Source organism: Heliangelus exortis, chromosome 3 (assembly GCF_036169615.1).
Source record: "Heliangelus exortis chromosome 3, bHelExo1.hap1, whole genome shotgun sequence".
In the NCBI taxonomy this organism is placed as follows: Eukaryota; Metazoa; Chordata; class Aves; order Apodiformes; family Trochilidae; genus Heliangelus; species Heliangelus exortis.
In genome coordinates, this window is record NC_092424.1 from 115,297,553 (window position 1) to 115,311,022 (window position 13,470).

Genomic DNA, 13,470 nt, shown 5'->3' on the forward strand with positions numbered 1-13,470 from the left:
GATGTGACAGGTCCCAGGGAGATACAAAATTTCCTGGCACAGCACAGTTGACAAACATATTTATTGGAGGGGAATGGAAGGTGCTGAAGAACAGGACTGAGAGCTGCCACCATCCAGCTCACTGGAAGGCGAAGCTGGTGCTGGGGAGTCCCCCACACCACTGGCTGAGGAACTTGAGCACATCTTGGCAGGCAGGGCTGTGGGATGTCTACAGGAGGAAAGAGACCATGGCAGTGGCATGGATAGAGACATCACCCCCTGCCCAGGGGCACCCCTGGGGACTGCGGGAGGGCACAAACTGGGCTGGGTCTGCCCCAGGTTAATCCCTGCCCAGCAGCACACAGGGAGAGCACACTAAAACTGCTTTGGTTCAGTTTTCTCCACCCAGCAGAACACTACTTTGCTGTAAGCATGAGGGGTTGATCACGCCACCCCAGCCTGTCACCCTGCCTCACAGGGTGCCTGGCTCACCTTGACAGCCATCAGGAACTTGTTCCATGTGTCCTTGTTGGCTTCTCGGCCTGCCTGCTTGAACTCTATCTTGTTCCTTAGCACAGGGTATCCTGGTGACACAGTGACACTGCCAGAAACAAGCTGAGACCCACAGAGCATCCTTGCCTTCAGCACCCCTTCCCTTTGCCACAGTCAGCTGGCCAGGGCTGCTCCCATGGGGCAAGGCAGGGGAACAATCCCACCTCTGGCTTCTGGAGACCAGAATGAGGAAGGGGTTTCCCACAGCAGTGGCATGAATGGGACACAAAGGCCTGTACCTTTGGCAAGGACACCCAGGTGTTCCTAGTGCTAGCACCCTGCTCCTGACCTTGGAGCCAGAGCCCTGTTGCTGGTGGCCCACCCCTGCTCCGCACTTCTTTGCCCCAAAGTCCTGCAACACAATCCCAGGGGGGAGAGAGCAGGAAAATGCACAGCAGGTGACCATGTGTGTGCTGGTCAGCCTGGGCAGTCTCCTGGGCAGTGCTGTGCCAGACTGAGAGCACTCAGGGAGCCCCAAGGAATGTTGGGAGGTTGGAGGGGACCTCCCAGCTCTATATGGTCCAACTCCCCCACTTTGCTGAAGCAGGGCCACAGTTGGTGGCCCAGGACCAAGTCCAGATGGCTTTCAACTATCTCCAAGTATGAAGAAGCCACAACTTATGCACACTGTGTTGCAACACTCAGTAAAAAACAGTCACAGAATTTCCAGGGTTGGAAGGGAGCTTGAGAGATGATTGAATCCAACCCCCCCCCCCCTGCCAGAGCAGGATCACCTTGGGCAGGCCGTGCAGGAATGTATCCAGGTAGGTTCGGAATATCTCCAGAGAAGGAGACTCCACAACCTTGCAGGGCAGCCTCACAGTGAAAAAGCTTTTTCTTATGTTTACACAGAACCTCCTAAGGTCCAGCTTGCACTCATTGCCCTACCATTGGACATCACCGAGAAGAGCCTGGCCCTGTCCTCCTGATGCTCCCCCTTTTAATAAGGTCACCCCTCAGTCTCCTCCAAGCTGCAGAACCCCAGCTCTCTCAGTCTTTCCTCACAAGGGAGATGTTCCACTCCATTATCTTGGTTGCTCTGTGCTGGACTCTCTCAAGCAGTTCCCTGGCCTTCTGGAACTGAGGGGCCCAGAACTGGATGCAATATTCCAGATATGGCCTCACCAGGGCAAAGAAGAGGGGGAGGAGAACCTTCCTCCATGGTCCTGCCATCTCCTCCCTCAGAACTGGTCCCCCAGACACATCTTCCTGCACCTCTTATAGCACAGCCTGACACCCCTGCAACCCACCCCCCTGCACAGCACCCATGCCCTCTGCCCAGGGTACCTGTGAGCACGCAGGGGAGGGAGCGCACCCCGCTGCCCGCTGCCACCAGTGAGGCCTCATATGTGTCCCGCTCGTCCTGTGGCAGCACCTGCTCCAGCCGCTGGTCCATGGACATAGTCAGCACCCAGTCCCTGACCTCTTCCCTCTTCTCTTCCTGCAGGGCAGACACGGGCACATCCTGACCCTGCATGCCAGGAGCATGCAGGAGAGTGGGACACGGGCATGCACATACGTGTGAGCTCATGGGTGTGTGCACAGGCCCACGTGTGTGCTGGGAGGGGACCATGAGGACATGTTTGTGTCTGTGATGTACTGGGGCTACGTGTGGGTTTGGGGTGGGGGGTGAGGGCAGTCCCATCTCTTGTGGAATCTGCTGTCCCACCCATGTCCCTGTCGCTCCCCAGAGTGCCCAAGAGGGCACCATTGATGGGAGGTGGAGAAAGCAGGTGGCACTCACAGGCACGTGCTGCTGGTCGGGAAGTGGCACCTCAAAGGGAATGTCTGTATTCTGGAAATCAGAGTGGTCCAGGGAGTCCAGGTTCCCTTCTTCAATGGCCTGAGAAAGGAGAAGTGGTGGAGCACTGGGCAATGCCATCCTTGGGGCTGGCACTGCAACCCAGCCTCTGAGGGGGCATTGCTGATGCCTCTGTCTGTAGCGCTGTGGTGGCCAGGCCCTCCTGGGAGGCAGCATTTTTGCCCACCTGCAGCCTCAGAGGATGTGTGCCCCTGAACCCCTGCACTACTCAATTCTGTCAGGTGGCTTCACAGAAGGAAAGATGACATAGGGAGCTTTTCTTTCCCCCCAGCAGCTGCTGACAGCACAAGAAAGACTGGTGCAGGAAGGTCTGGCAGCTTCCTAGGGTTTGGTGTTTTCTGATGACCATTCTGCTAGCCAAGGAAGGAGTTCACTGGTGTGGGGGATTCCCGAGTCTCGTGTCAGGGTGGCTGAGGCACGGGGCCATGCCACCCACCTTGCAGGTAATTTTCCTTCCCATGGACCAACAACTCAGGTGAGACCATCCTGAAAGCTGTAAGAGCACTTGCAGCCATGAAGACCACGGTCCTCTGTCAGGCCAACTTGCTCTTTGCAATAACGTGCCTGCATGGTGGCAATGGCACACACAGCATGACCACCAGGGCTGCTTGGGTGCCCTCAGGGCAAATTCTTCCACAGTCAAGGTACTCCATGCTGTGCATGCATACCCCCAGCAGTGGTCAGGGTTCTCCATCAGCACCAGCACAAACATCTGCTGCCACAATGGAGCCTCAGGAGCAGCCTGGCCAGGTGGAGGGTCTGTTTTGGCCCTACAGCCCACTGTGATTTTTGTGTGCCCACCCTCCCTCCAGCAGACCATACGCACATCAGAGAGGTCCAGGAAGCGGTTCAGGAAGATGAGTGCCATGTTCTCCCAGTTGACTTCCTAGTAGAGAGGAACCTCAAGTGAGACCAGGCAGCTGACATTCACAGCCACAGCTCCTTCCTGTGCAATGGCTGGAAGGTGGTGGCTCTGTTTGTGCCACATCCCACTTGCAGTGCATGTGATGGAACAGGAGAGCACACATCCAGCTCACCATGCCCAGGAACTGCTTCCCAGGCAGCCACTGGGACAGCCAGCCCACTAGTCACAGGCTGGCCCACCAGAAGAAGTCAGACATTGCTGCACAGCCAGCATCGATCGGACAGTGGGAAGGTGCTTCTGTCACTGGGTCCAGGTAGGTGTATATACTATAGCCTCACAGGAGTGAGGTGACACTTAGATGACCCAGAGAAAGGCAGACCAGTCAGGTGTCCTGCACTGCTCTAGCAGAGCAACAGGTCTGGCCTCTGCTCTAGCCCCTGGTCAGCAGTTCGTGTCCCCTTGCCAGCTTGCTCACTTGCAGCCCTCACACTGCTTACTGCCATTCCACGACCAGCTGCAGAGGCTGGAAAACTGCCTGAGGAACGGCCTCCAGTGCCAGTGTCCAGCTACTGGTGCAGCTAGGGAGGAGATGGTTGAGGATCCAGGAGCCCAGGGCTCTCTCTTAGTTGCTCTGGTGGCAGACAGCTCTCACCTTGGCAGCTATCCCAGCTTCATAGAAAGCCTTGTCTGCAGGGAGGAGCTCGGTGTGGCGCAGCAGGGAAACGGACAGCTTGGCAGCCACAGTGTCCTGCAGACATAGGGGACAGTAAAGCCAAACAACCAGCACAGATCAATCAGGTCAGGAAGGATCTGATGAGATCAAATTGACCCAGTCACGTCACAAACAAAGGTTAAAAACTTCAGTCCTGGCCCCAGGTACCAGACTGTCACCTGGAGATGAAGTTCTGCTTTACAAAACTTGCTGATTTTACTAGAAGCTGCACGCAAACTCCCACCATTTGAGATACGTAACAGTTGAGGCTGGAAGGGATCTCTGGTGACCATCTAGCACACTCCCCTGCCCCATTCAAAGCAGAGGCAGACACAGCAAGTTGTTAGGAACATCTGGTCACATTGTGAGTATCTCAAGGGATGAAGACTCTCCAACCTCTCTAAGCAACCGGCTCTGGTGTTCAGACACACTCACAGCAAGCTTTTTCTTGTATTCAATCACAGAATTTTTGAGTCGGGGCGAGGAATTCAAGATAGGTTTCACTTTTCTGCTTGCCAGAGAGGTTCTCAACACACCAGAGCTGGGAAAGCCACCCCTCCTTCGTGGTCCCAAATAGTCTATTCAGCATTCCCATTCCACCACTCTGTGGCTCTGTACATGTTTCTAAGACATCAGATGTGGCTCTTTCTGACTGACACGTCTCTGGAGCCCCAACATCTGCGCTAGCAGCCATGGGGAGGCCCCAGTCCCCCCTTTGACTTTTACTGGGTCCAGGATTTGGCAACCTTTCTCTTCCACAGCTGGCTCTGTCACAGCTCCAGTCCCACAGAGCTCCATTACAATCCCATATAGACCAAGGCTTCAGCTGTGCCTCTGCTAGGTATCATGACCCAGAACAAATTTTAATGCACATCAGACTCAAAAATACTCGAGCCCCACTACCCAGGCCCAAGAGCTCCCAAAACCCCACAGAAGGCCCAACACACATCCAGTATCTGCCAAAGCCCTGTGTGATGCCAAGCACACCTGCCCATGGGCTCCCAAAGCTCTGGGCAAAGCCATCTTTTCTCAAGACCATGTCTGCAGCCCAGCATGGCCCAGGACAGCTGAAGAGGAAGCAAAGACTGTCCTGGCAAGACCAGATTTTTTGTGTGATCTCTCAGTTTCTCCTGGAGTTTCTGCTCTCGCAAGTCATGCTGAGTGTATGGATGAGCTTCCCACTGGTTTACATCTCAGTGGCTGGGGGAAGGTCTCTTTATAGGAAGTCAGAGAAGATTGTCTCCAATTCCACTGCTAATGGTGGGCTCTCAGATCACTCTAGTCCCATCCTCACGCAACCATGACCCATGAAGTGGAGCAGTGAACTATGTAAGGCCTTGGACCTGCACCGCCCAGGGTGGTAACCTGTCAGGGGAACTCAAAACCCTCACCAGCTGCTTCACGCCCTGTGCAGCGGAGCGGGTGGCGTAGTAGTGAGAGATCAGCAGCATTGTTTCAAACTCCTCATGTGCGGGAGTGTTGGCCTCACTTGACTTCACCAAGTTCTCACACTGGAGAAGAGAAAAGGAGAATAATTGTGAACATGAGAGCATGAGGACACTCTTCATCCACTTCAGTCCAGCTCAGGGAAAAGTTGGGAGAGAGAGAAGGATCTGAAACATCCAGGCACTTCTGGGTACTGGAATAGGGCTGGGCCTTGGCTGCTTGGGGTCCTACAGAAGAGGAAAAGCCAACAGCAGACAGCACTGGGGGTAGGAGAGACTTTGGGTGGACAAAGGGAGATATGTGGCCATGGCCCACACTCACCAGCTGGAAGAGAACATCACGCAGGGCAGCCCAGCTGGAGTATGCCTCAGCACAGTTCATGCCAGACGCGTTCACCATCTCCACAAAAAGACGCTTGTAAATGTTGAAATTCTGCCATGAAAAGGAGAGAGATGTTGAGGGAGCCAGGTGGAGACTGAGCAGAAGCTTGGAGTTCTCCTAGTGCCACGCACAGGCTGAGGGAACAGCACTGCTGAAGACTGCCTGCAACTGGGGCCAAGGGCAAAGCAAGGAGCTGGGGAAGAAAGCTTCCTGCAGCCTCGGAGAGGCAAACTGTGTTCCTTTTATTCTGGTCCTGGTGGATGAAGCATTCAAAACAAACACAAATTGAGTATTGAGCCCCTGCTCCTTCCTGTGGAGAACATGCCAGGAGACTGCCTTTAGTCCTCTAGTAGAGGAGCCTCTGGAAGAACCCACAGCAGGGCTGAAAGGGCTTGGATGGTTGTACATGGTCTTTTCCAACCATGACAATTCTGTGAAATTTATTGAACACCCTGCAATCCCAGTTCTGGACTGGAAGCATGACTCATAGGGCAGATCATAGCACACTGGCAACTCAATCTGGGATGTCATGCTGTCCTCATTACCTGTAGGTTGGCAGGGGCTCCGTGGTGGACATACAGGCTCAGGGCTTTGTCCCAGCTGCCTTCCCGGATGAGGTGGGTGGCATACAGAGCTACATACTTGTGCAAGACTTTGTAGTTCTGGAGAAGACACACAGAAACAGAAAGTGGCATGAGCTTCATGGCCTGCACATTTGTCCTTGGAGAGAATGGTTTCAGATGTGTGACACCAAAGGGTGAGACCAGTGACAGAGTGCAACAGCAGACTGGGTTTTTGATGTGGGCCCCACTTGACACTGCTAATCCTGGCTAGCTGATATTGTGCTGATCCTTCCACACCTGGAAATAAATCTGGCTTTCAGCTGTTCGCCACGTGCCAGAGGAACAATGCCAAATATCCAAAGGATGCACTATCTCCCCAGTGTGGCACCACAGTTACCAACTGTAAACCAGGCCTTAGGCTAATGGAATAATGAATCAAGCACTCTGTGGAATGAAGACCTTCATAACCCATGAGGATGCTCTAGTCCATTATTCAAATGCTGTCTGATCTCTGGGATTGCAGGCCTCCTTGTAGTGCTGCTAGATGTGGTAGTGTTGTGCCTGGCTGGCAACAAAACTTCTAAGGCCATTAGATTGAGCATGAAGTTACTCTTTATGGAGAAGACCAACACTGGTATCTCCTGATAATTAGAATACCAGCACAGAAGTCTCCAAGATAATCACTGCAACAAAGGCTGTTTGTCTCAGAGCAGCTCAAGTCAACAAGAGATCAAGTTCACTGTAGCAGAGACCAAACTGAGGTTAGCACATTAGAGACAGTTATAAAAACACAGCCCAGGGCATTACCAGTGCTTGTCCAAGTTGCCAGAATTTGTCCAAGTTGCCAGAATTTGCCCAAGTGGTCAGCTGTGATGGCTCCAGGGCCAGGGGTTGCCCTGCTGCTCCACCTGAAGCAGTGCCTCATTTCAAACAATCAACACCTGCCCTTAGGTTATCTCCTGTGTTGGTAACCAACCAAAAACCAATAACTCATCAATAGCCATTGAACACAACAAACCCTCACAGCAGATCCTGGTAATCGAGAGCTTTCCCCTCCTGTTACTGCATAGGAATAGCATCACAGAACACTTTCACTTTGCTTTTCTCCAATTTTATTACTATGCTGAAGTAGTTTTGCTAGTTTAAGGTCATTAAAAATGAAAAAATGTCAAATTTGCTCACAATAAGGATGTCTCATTTTTGCTGACATCAGGCCTCTACAGAACAAGGTTTTCTTTTACAAGTCTCTCTGTTCCCATGGTACCAATTACTTCCAGCCCAAACAACTCATTTAGCTTTTTCCAATTAATGACAGAATTTAAACCCAGTATGCTCTGGGTTCTAACACTTCCCAATGGGCCAAGATGAGCATGTTGGAGAGGCATTTCTGAGCTGCTGCAGTGACCCCCCGTGCTCCCCACAGGAATGACTGCTTTGTCCTGCTTCAGGACCCTGTGTCCATCTCCTGAGGGCTCACACAGGCACCCACCTGCTTAGCTGCAACCTCCAGACACTTCTCCCATTGCTCCTGCTCTGCATACATGTCCAAAGCAGCCATGACATCTATTCCCACCAGCTGGGGATGGAAACAACCGTAAAATCACTGTGCAGGCAAGGGTTCCTACCAGCCTCACAGCAGACATCTGCCCACCCGGGTCTGTTCTTCACATAAACACAAGTCCTTCCCCTTCTAAAGGGAGGCGTTTGGACCTGGTCCCTAAGGACATGGTTTAGTAGTTAGCTTGTGGTCTTGGTCAAAGGTTGGATTGGATGATCTTGGAGGTCTCTTCCAACCTAAAGCATTCTTTGATTCTACATCACAGATGCACAGACCCAGTGTGACCCATCTGGAATGCAGAAACCACAACTCACAGACTCCTCACCCTTGGGCATATTCTGGTAAAAGCCCCATAAGAAACACTCCAAGGATCTGCACAGATTATGACGTCACCCTCTGGTCTGTGGAACATCCCAAATACGTACCGAATCCACCTTTCCTTGGTTCTTTAAATACTCCTTGTAATGCTGGTCCACATACTGCTCCAACCTACCAGGTAGAAAAAATCTTAACAGCCAACAAGACCAATTGTGTCTCACATCAGTGCTGAGGCCAGGCCCCACTTTGCTTTGGGAAGAAGAGGACTTAGAGCTGTGCCACCTCCTTCTGGCCTGCTGCTGGGAGCATGGGGACAAGGCAGCTTTTTGCAGCACAGTGTGAGAAGAGAGAAAGGGACTGAAGGACTTGGAGAAGGAAACACATGTCCAGGGTTATCCAACACAAGGGGAGACAGGAATGGAGATGGGAAAAAAAGGAGAAAGTGATTTCCATATGGTGTGTTACAAGAGGAGTGTCAGGGTGGTAATGGCTTGGGAAGGGCAGCTGTGGAGAATATGTCCTGTCCAGCATGTAAGCCAACTGTAGGGAGGAACCAGGGAACCCTAGGGGCAGCAGGACACCACAGAACAAGGGATAATCTAGGAGTGTGAGACAGAGCAGGAAGAGTATAATTGGAGAAGTGTGGGGCATACCTGGGGTCCAGCTCCTTGGCCACGCGCTTGGCTTTGCTCCATTCCTCACCTTCAATGAAGGCATCAATAGCTTCTTGGATGAGGTCCAAGCTGAGATAGAGCTCAGCTGCCTGCAGGGACAGAGACAGTCTCATGCGGCACAAAACCCCAGTGGCACCCTGCAGCCCAGGCTGGAGCTGGTGCTGTTGGAAGCAACCAGCACACTTCAACAACAGAAAATCTCTTCCCAAAAGATAATCCCACTTCTTCCCAAAAGATAATCCTCCTTCTTCCCAAAAGATAACCATGCTTTTCTGCTTCTTCTCTCCTCCCACAGCCTGGCTCTCTCACACTGTTCCCGGACTTGCTCCCTTCCCTTCCTTCCTCCTCTTTGAAGACTCTGCACTGCCTAACTCTGAACAGGGCCACCCACCCACCACCCCAGGATGTGACCTGTACTCCTGCCCTTGGACAGTGCTCTCCCTTCTTATGTCACTGCTTCTTCAGTAGCCTGCAGGAAGGAGCCAGCCCTTACCACACTGCATTTCTTCATGGCCACAAGCTGGGGAGCCACAGTCCGTGTCACCTCCACACTCTGTGACTGACCCAAGAATTTAATGGCCAACTCAGCAGCCTGTGAAAAGAAATTGTGGTTGCAGGAGTGATAAAAGCTGTTTGAGAGAGGGAAGGATCAGGGAAGAGCCCACTCCCAGCTAAAAGACTGAGTCAGGAGTGCTTGAATTCCAGCGATTCAGAGAAGCAAAGCCCGACTACTTTCACACATGGGAGAAGAGCAGAGAGGACATAATCATTATTTAAGTGGGTACAAAGGCACAGATATGAGTGGTTAGGGTTAGGGGTAGGTGAAGAGTATCAACAAGAACACAACTCAAAGGCAAGTAGACATAGGCCATGAAAAGAAGAAGGGGCACCCAAAAGGCCAAGGGCTAAGTCATAAAGTCCAGCTGGTCAGTGCAGGGAGGCAGGGGCACAAACACACACTGCTGGAAGTGGTGCCAGAGCAAGGACCTCAGTGCACTGCAGGATAAGTGCTCAGCACACCAGGGCTCAACAGAATGGCCAGGAAGGCTTTCAGAGCCTGCAGACTTCCCTTGTGCCCTGCAGCAACCAAGATAACTCTGGGTCTCACTGCAGGTTGTGGGGGACCTCCTGGACAGCAGAGCAGATGAAGGGAGCCATAGCCCCTGACTGTACCTTCAGCAAGCACTTCTCCATCAGGACACTGTTACTGAGATCCTGCACCTTCAGATAGCAGTCCACTGCCTGAGTGTATTCCCCAGCCTGCTCCCACTCCTGTGCCTGCTCCAGCAGCCCCTCCGTTCCCCTGCAGGAGGAATGAAGGCTGTCAGCAAGACTGGGGGGCTGCCACTGAGATCCTGCAGACAGTGAGCAGGGCATGGGCAGGGAGGTGCACAGCAGAGGGAGGTCAGGGACCTCAGAGAGGGCTGAGTGTGTGACAAGGAATGCACAAAGCCAGTGCTGAGGATAGAACTGAGTAAGGACCCTGGGGAGATGATCTGGTGGCACAGAAGAATTCAGAAATCTGTAAGTGGCAAGAAGACATCTGGGAGACCTTGGATGGCAAGAATAAGCCTGGAGTCTGTTAGAAAACCTATGTAGTAAGAAGTTCAGGGTCTTCAAGAATGAAGCAACTTGATCCTCGAGGTCAGACTAATGCTCTCAGGTATCAACAGGATGGCCAAGGGGAAGAGCTACCTGTTCCTGCAGGCTGACCAGAGCATTCCCCACCTGGAGCCCTTCTTGGGAGCCTCCCTGCTGCACTCCTCCTGCAACTCTTCCAACCGAGCAGGCACATATTCCTTGCAGATCCGCAGGGCCTCGCTCCACATGCCAGCCTCCTGCACAAACACAAAAGGCAGTCACCAGTCCACCAGGATCCCCCACACTGCTGGCAAAATATAACACATCCAGCCTCTCATGTCATCTTGACAGAGGACCCACTGGAAGAGACAACCACAGCAGCACCACCTGATTCTTTCCTCCCCAAAATGGCAACGATGTCTCTCCATTTACCCAAGTGACCTCAGGGGAAAGAGGACATCCATCCAAGGTGCCCCTGTGGAATGGGCGCCTATGGTCTCCAAATGCACCCACTTGTGGCAGCCCTGAGGACTGTCCATACTGATACTTCTTCCCAGAGCTGTGAGAGGTAAGTTAGACTGTGATATCTCTGCTGGTTCAACCTTCCAGGACCAGGCCAGAATTAAGTTCTATGAGCTAAATGGTTTCTCTTTGGCTGCTGAGCTGGCAGGGAGAGATGGGGGATGGATTTCACTCTTCTACCATCCAAACTGTGTGGAAAGCAATGATGCTGCCTCTGTGGCTGCCCCATCCCTGGCAGTGTCTCAGCCCAGGTTGGATGGGGCTTGGAGCAACCTGGGCTGCTGGGAGGTGTCCCTGACCATGGCAGGGGAGCTGAAACTGGATGAGCTTTAAGGTCCCTTCCAATCCAAACCATTCTTATTCTATGTTCCTACAGGCTATGCTCACCTTGTAGTACTTTATGGCCAGCTCGGGTCTCTGGGCTCGCAGGAGGAAGGCTTCTGTTTTCTGGAAGTCTCTCTGCTCAAAAGCAAAACGTGCCTGTCCCACAAGCACATCAGCCACGCTGTCTGGGTCATGAGCCTCAGCCACACGCTGTGCAGCATCCCAGTCCTGGTTATGCACAAACCTGGGAGAAACAACACAAGATGGAAACAACAAGAAACCTGAGAGAAACAACAAGAGGAACAGCAAGGAGCAGAGAGATGAAGGAGCAACCAGGCTGTCACCACTTGGGGGGAGGAGATGCAACAAGCCAGGATGGGGAAGAATACGTACATCAGCACAGCCTCCCTGGGCTTCCCAGCTTTAACAAATTCTGCTGCAGCCTCTTCAAATTTTCCCTAGGAGAGAGGAAGGAATTTGCCTGCATGCCTTCCTGCCCTGATACTACTGCAGGACCTCCTCTGTTGCCAGCAGGCAGAGAGGATTTATGGAACAAAGATAGGAGTGGAAGCTTGGGGTTGCAACTGTGGAGCCATCTGGGTGAGCAGTGTCTGCTGCCATGAACATGCCTGCTGGAGCAGCCCTGAAGGACAACTGTTCAACTGCCCAGGCCACCAGGGAACACCCACCCATTGCAGGGGTAGAATTACCTCATCTTCTAGGAACATGGCATATTTTAAATGGATCTCTGGCATCTTCTGCTTCATGGAGAAGCGGGCCAGTTCAAAAGCAAATTCAAAGACCCTGCAATGAAAAAGAAGATGGGGTGAGAGCTACACTATGTGCTGTGAAGGTATGACTTCATCAGGAGTGAGACACCAAATACAGCACAAGACACTGTGAGAGGAGAGGGGGGAAAACAAAGGGTCCTGAGTGAGTGGGCACTGCCTATTCCTCCTGGCCATAGAAAAAGGGATTTTAGAGCACCCAGTAATGAAATCCATCTCCTTCACACTTGCTGTTGGTGCCAGAGGCCCTTGGTCTGACCCTAAGGGGAGGTCACAAGAATCGCAAGCCCAGCACACGTGATAGCTGGGGGAGCAGCAGTGAGTGGCAGAGCACCGGGATGCGTGGCCACGTGCAGAGGGGGGACACAACCCTTCTGGCAGTCAGCTACTTACAGTGACTCCTGTGTTCACAGGCTCCTACAAAGCTCCCCTCATAAGGCTAAAGGGCAAACTGCTTTTGCCTGCTCAGCTCTGACCTGACATTTGAGAGACTAACAGGCGAAGCAGGAGGTGTTAAGGAAGCAGAATATCTGTGAAATACGTGTGGAGTAGGAATACATGCTGTATCCTGAACCTGCAGCTACCATCTGCATGCAGTTATCTTGGGGCACCCCTTTTTTTCTCAGGTCAGACCAATGGGAGGGAAGTGCTGGGTGACAGCCCTGCTTACCGGGTGTCTGCTGCATGGTCAATGGCCATCTCCAGAAGTCCAAATTTACTGAGCAGTTTCACAGCTGCCTCTCCACCTAGGCTCTTTGCCCACATGTAGGCCACGTGCTTATAGGAGTTTGCTCCCCCATGTGTCTTGGCCACCTATCCAAAGCAAAGAAAGAAGAGTCCAATGCATCTATGTCAGCTTCAGGAGGCTGATCCAGGACTTCCCTCTCACATGCTGCTTGCTTTCAGGAGGGAGCACCAAAACCAACTGATGTCTCCCCAAGGGACCCTTGTGCAGCCACCACTGGACTGAGGAGAGTGAGACAAAGGCTTGTGCAGCAGACCAGAGGCTGCTGCTCTTCAGCATGGCCCAGACAACAGCCACGCCAGCAGCAGTGACTCCTGGCAACCTGTGTTGTCACTGGAGGAGCAATGCTGTGGAGAGACCTCTGCTTTTGGGGTGCAATGCAGCAGAGCAGCAGGAGCAAGGACCTCCAGTGCTGTGCCACGGGACTGGGCAGGGTGTGTGGTGAACAGGCACAGAGCAGGTCCTGCCAGGACCCTGCACAGTGAGACAGCTGTGGAGTCATGGTTACCCTGTAAGCTTCTTCCCACATGTCATTTGCTCTGTACATGTTCACTGTGGCTTTCCAGTCCTTAGCTTCCAGGTAGTGGTACTCAGCCTCCTGTAAGCGTCCCTCTGCCTCCAGCTCCTGCAATCAGAGGCA

The 13,470-nt window shown here is 52.7% G+C and overlaps 1 protein-coding gene across 4 annotated transcripts in view; it reads right to left on the reverse strand.

Annotated features, from left to right (window-relative positions):
* Positions 1–42: 42 nt before the first annotated feature.
* The window catches only part of IFT172 (intraflagellar transport 172), a 37,360-nt gene continuing 23,932 nt past the window's right edge, over positions 43–13,470 (reverse strand). For 2 of the 4 annotated variants that reach the window (XM_071742411.1, XM_071742410.1), the window contains exons 29-48: positions 13,339–13,455; positions 12,756–12,898; positions 12,008–12,101; positions 11,691–11,755; positions 11,361–11,541; positions 10,599–10,708; positions 10,044–10,173; positions 9,364–9,462; positions 8,850–8,959; positions 8,304–8,367; positions 7,810–7,896; positions 6,303–6,419; positions 5,698–5,808; positions 5,322–5,441; positions 3,871–3,966; positions 3,180–3,239; positions 2,276–2,374; positions 1,819–1,972; positions 472–563; positions 43–208 (exon numbers count right to left, since the gene is read on the reverse strand). In XM_071742411.1, coding sequence (XP_071598512.1) covers positions 119–208; positions 472–563; positions 1,819–1,972; positions 2,276–2,374; positions 3,180–3,239; positions 3,871–3,966; positions 5,322–5,441; positions 5,698–5,808; positions 6,303–6,419; positions 7,810–7,896; positions 8,304–8,367; positions 8,850–8,959; positions 9,364–9,462; positions 10,044–10,173; positions 10,599–10,708; positions 11,361–11,541; positions 11,691–11,755; positions 12,008–12,101; positions 12,756–12,898; positions 13,339–13,455 — 2,139 coding nt within the window. In that variant the 3' untranslated portion in view covers positions 43–118. Of the gene's footprint in view, positions 209–471; positions 581–1,818; positions 1,973–2,275; positions 2,375–3,179; positions 3,240–3,870; positions 3,967–5,321; positions 5,442–5,697; positions 5,809–6,302; positions 6,420–7,161; positions 7,280–7,809; positions 7,897–8,303; positions 8,368–8,849; positions 8,960–9,363; positions 9,463–10,043; positions 10,174–10,598; positions 10,709–11,360; positions 11,542–11,690; positions 11,756–12,007; positions 12,102–12,755; positions 12,899–13,338; positions 13,456–13,470 lie in introns of those variants that run through there. The other 2 variants (XR_011725488.1, XM_071742413.1) reach the window with 2 other exon arrangements.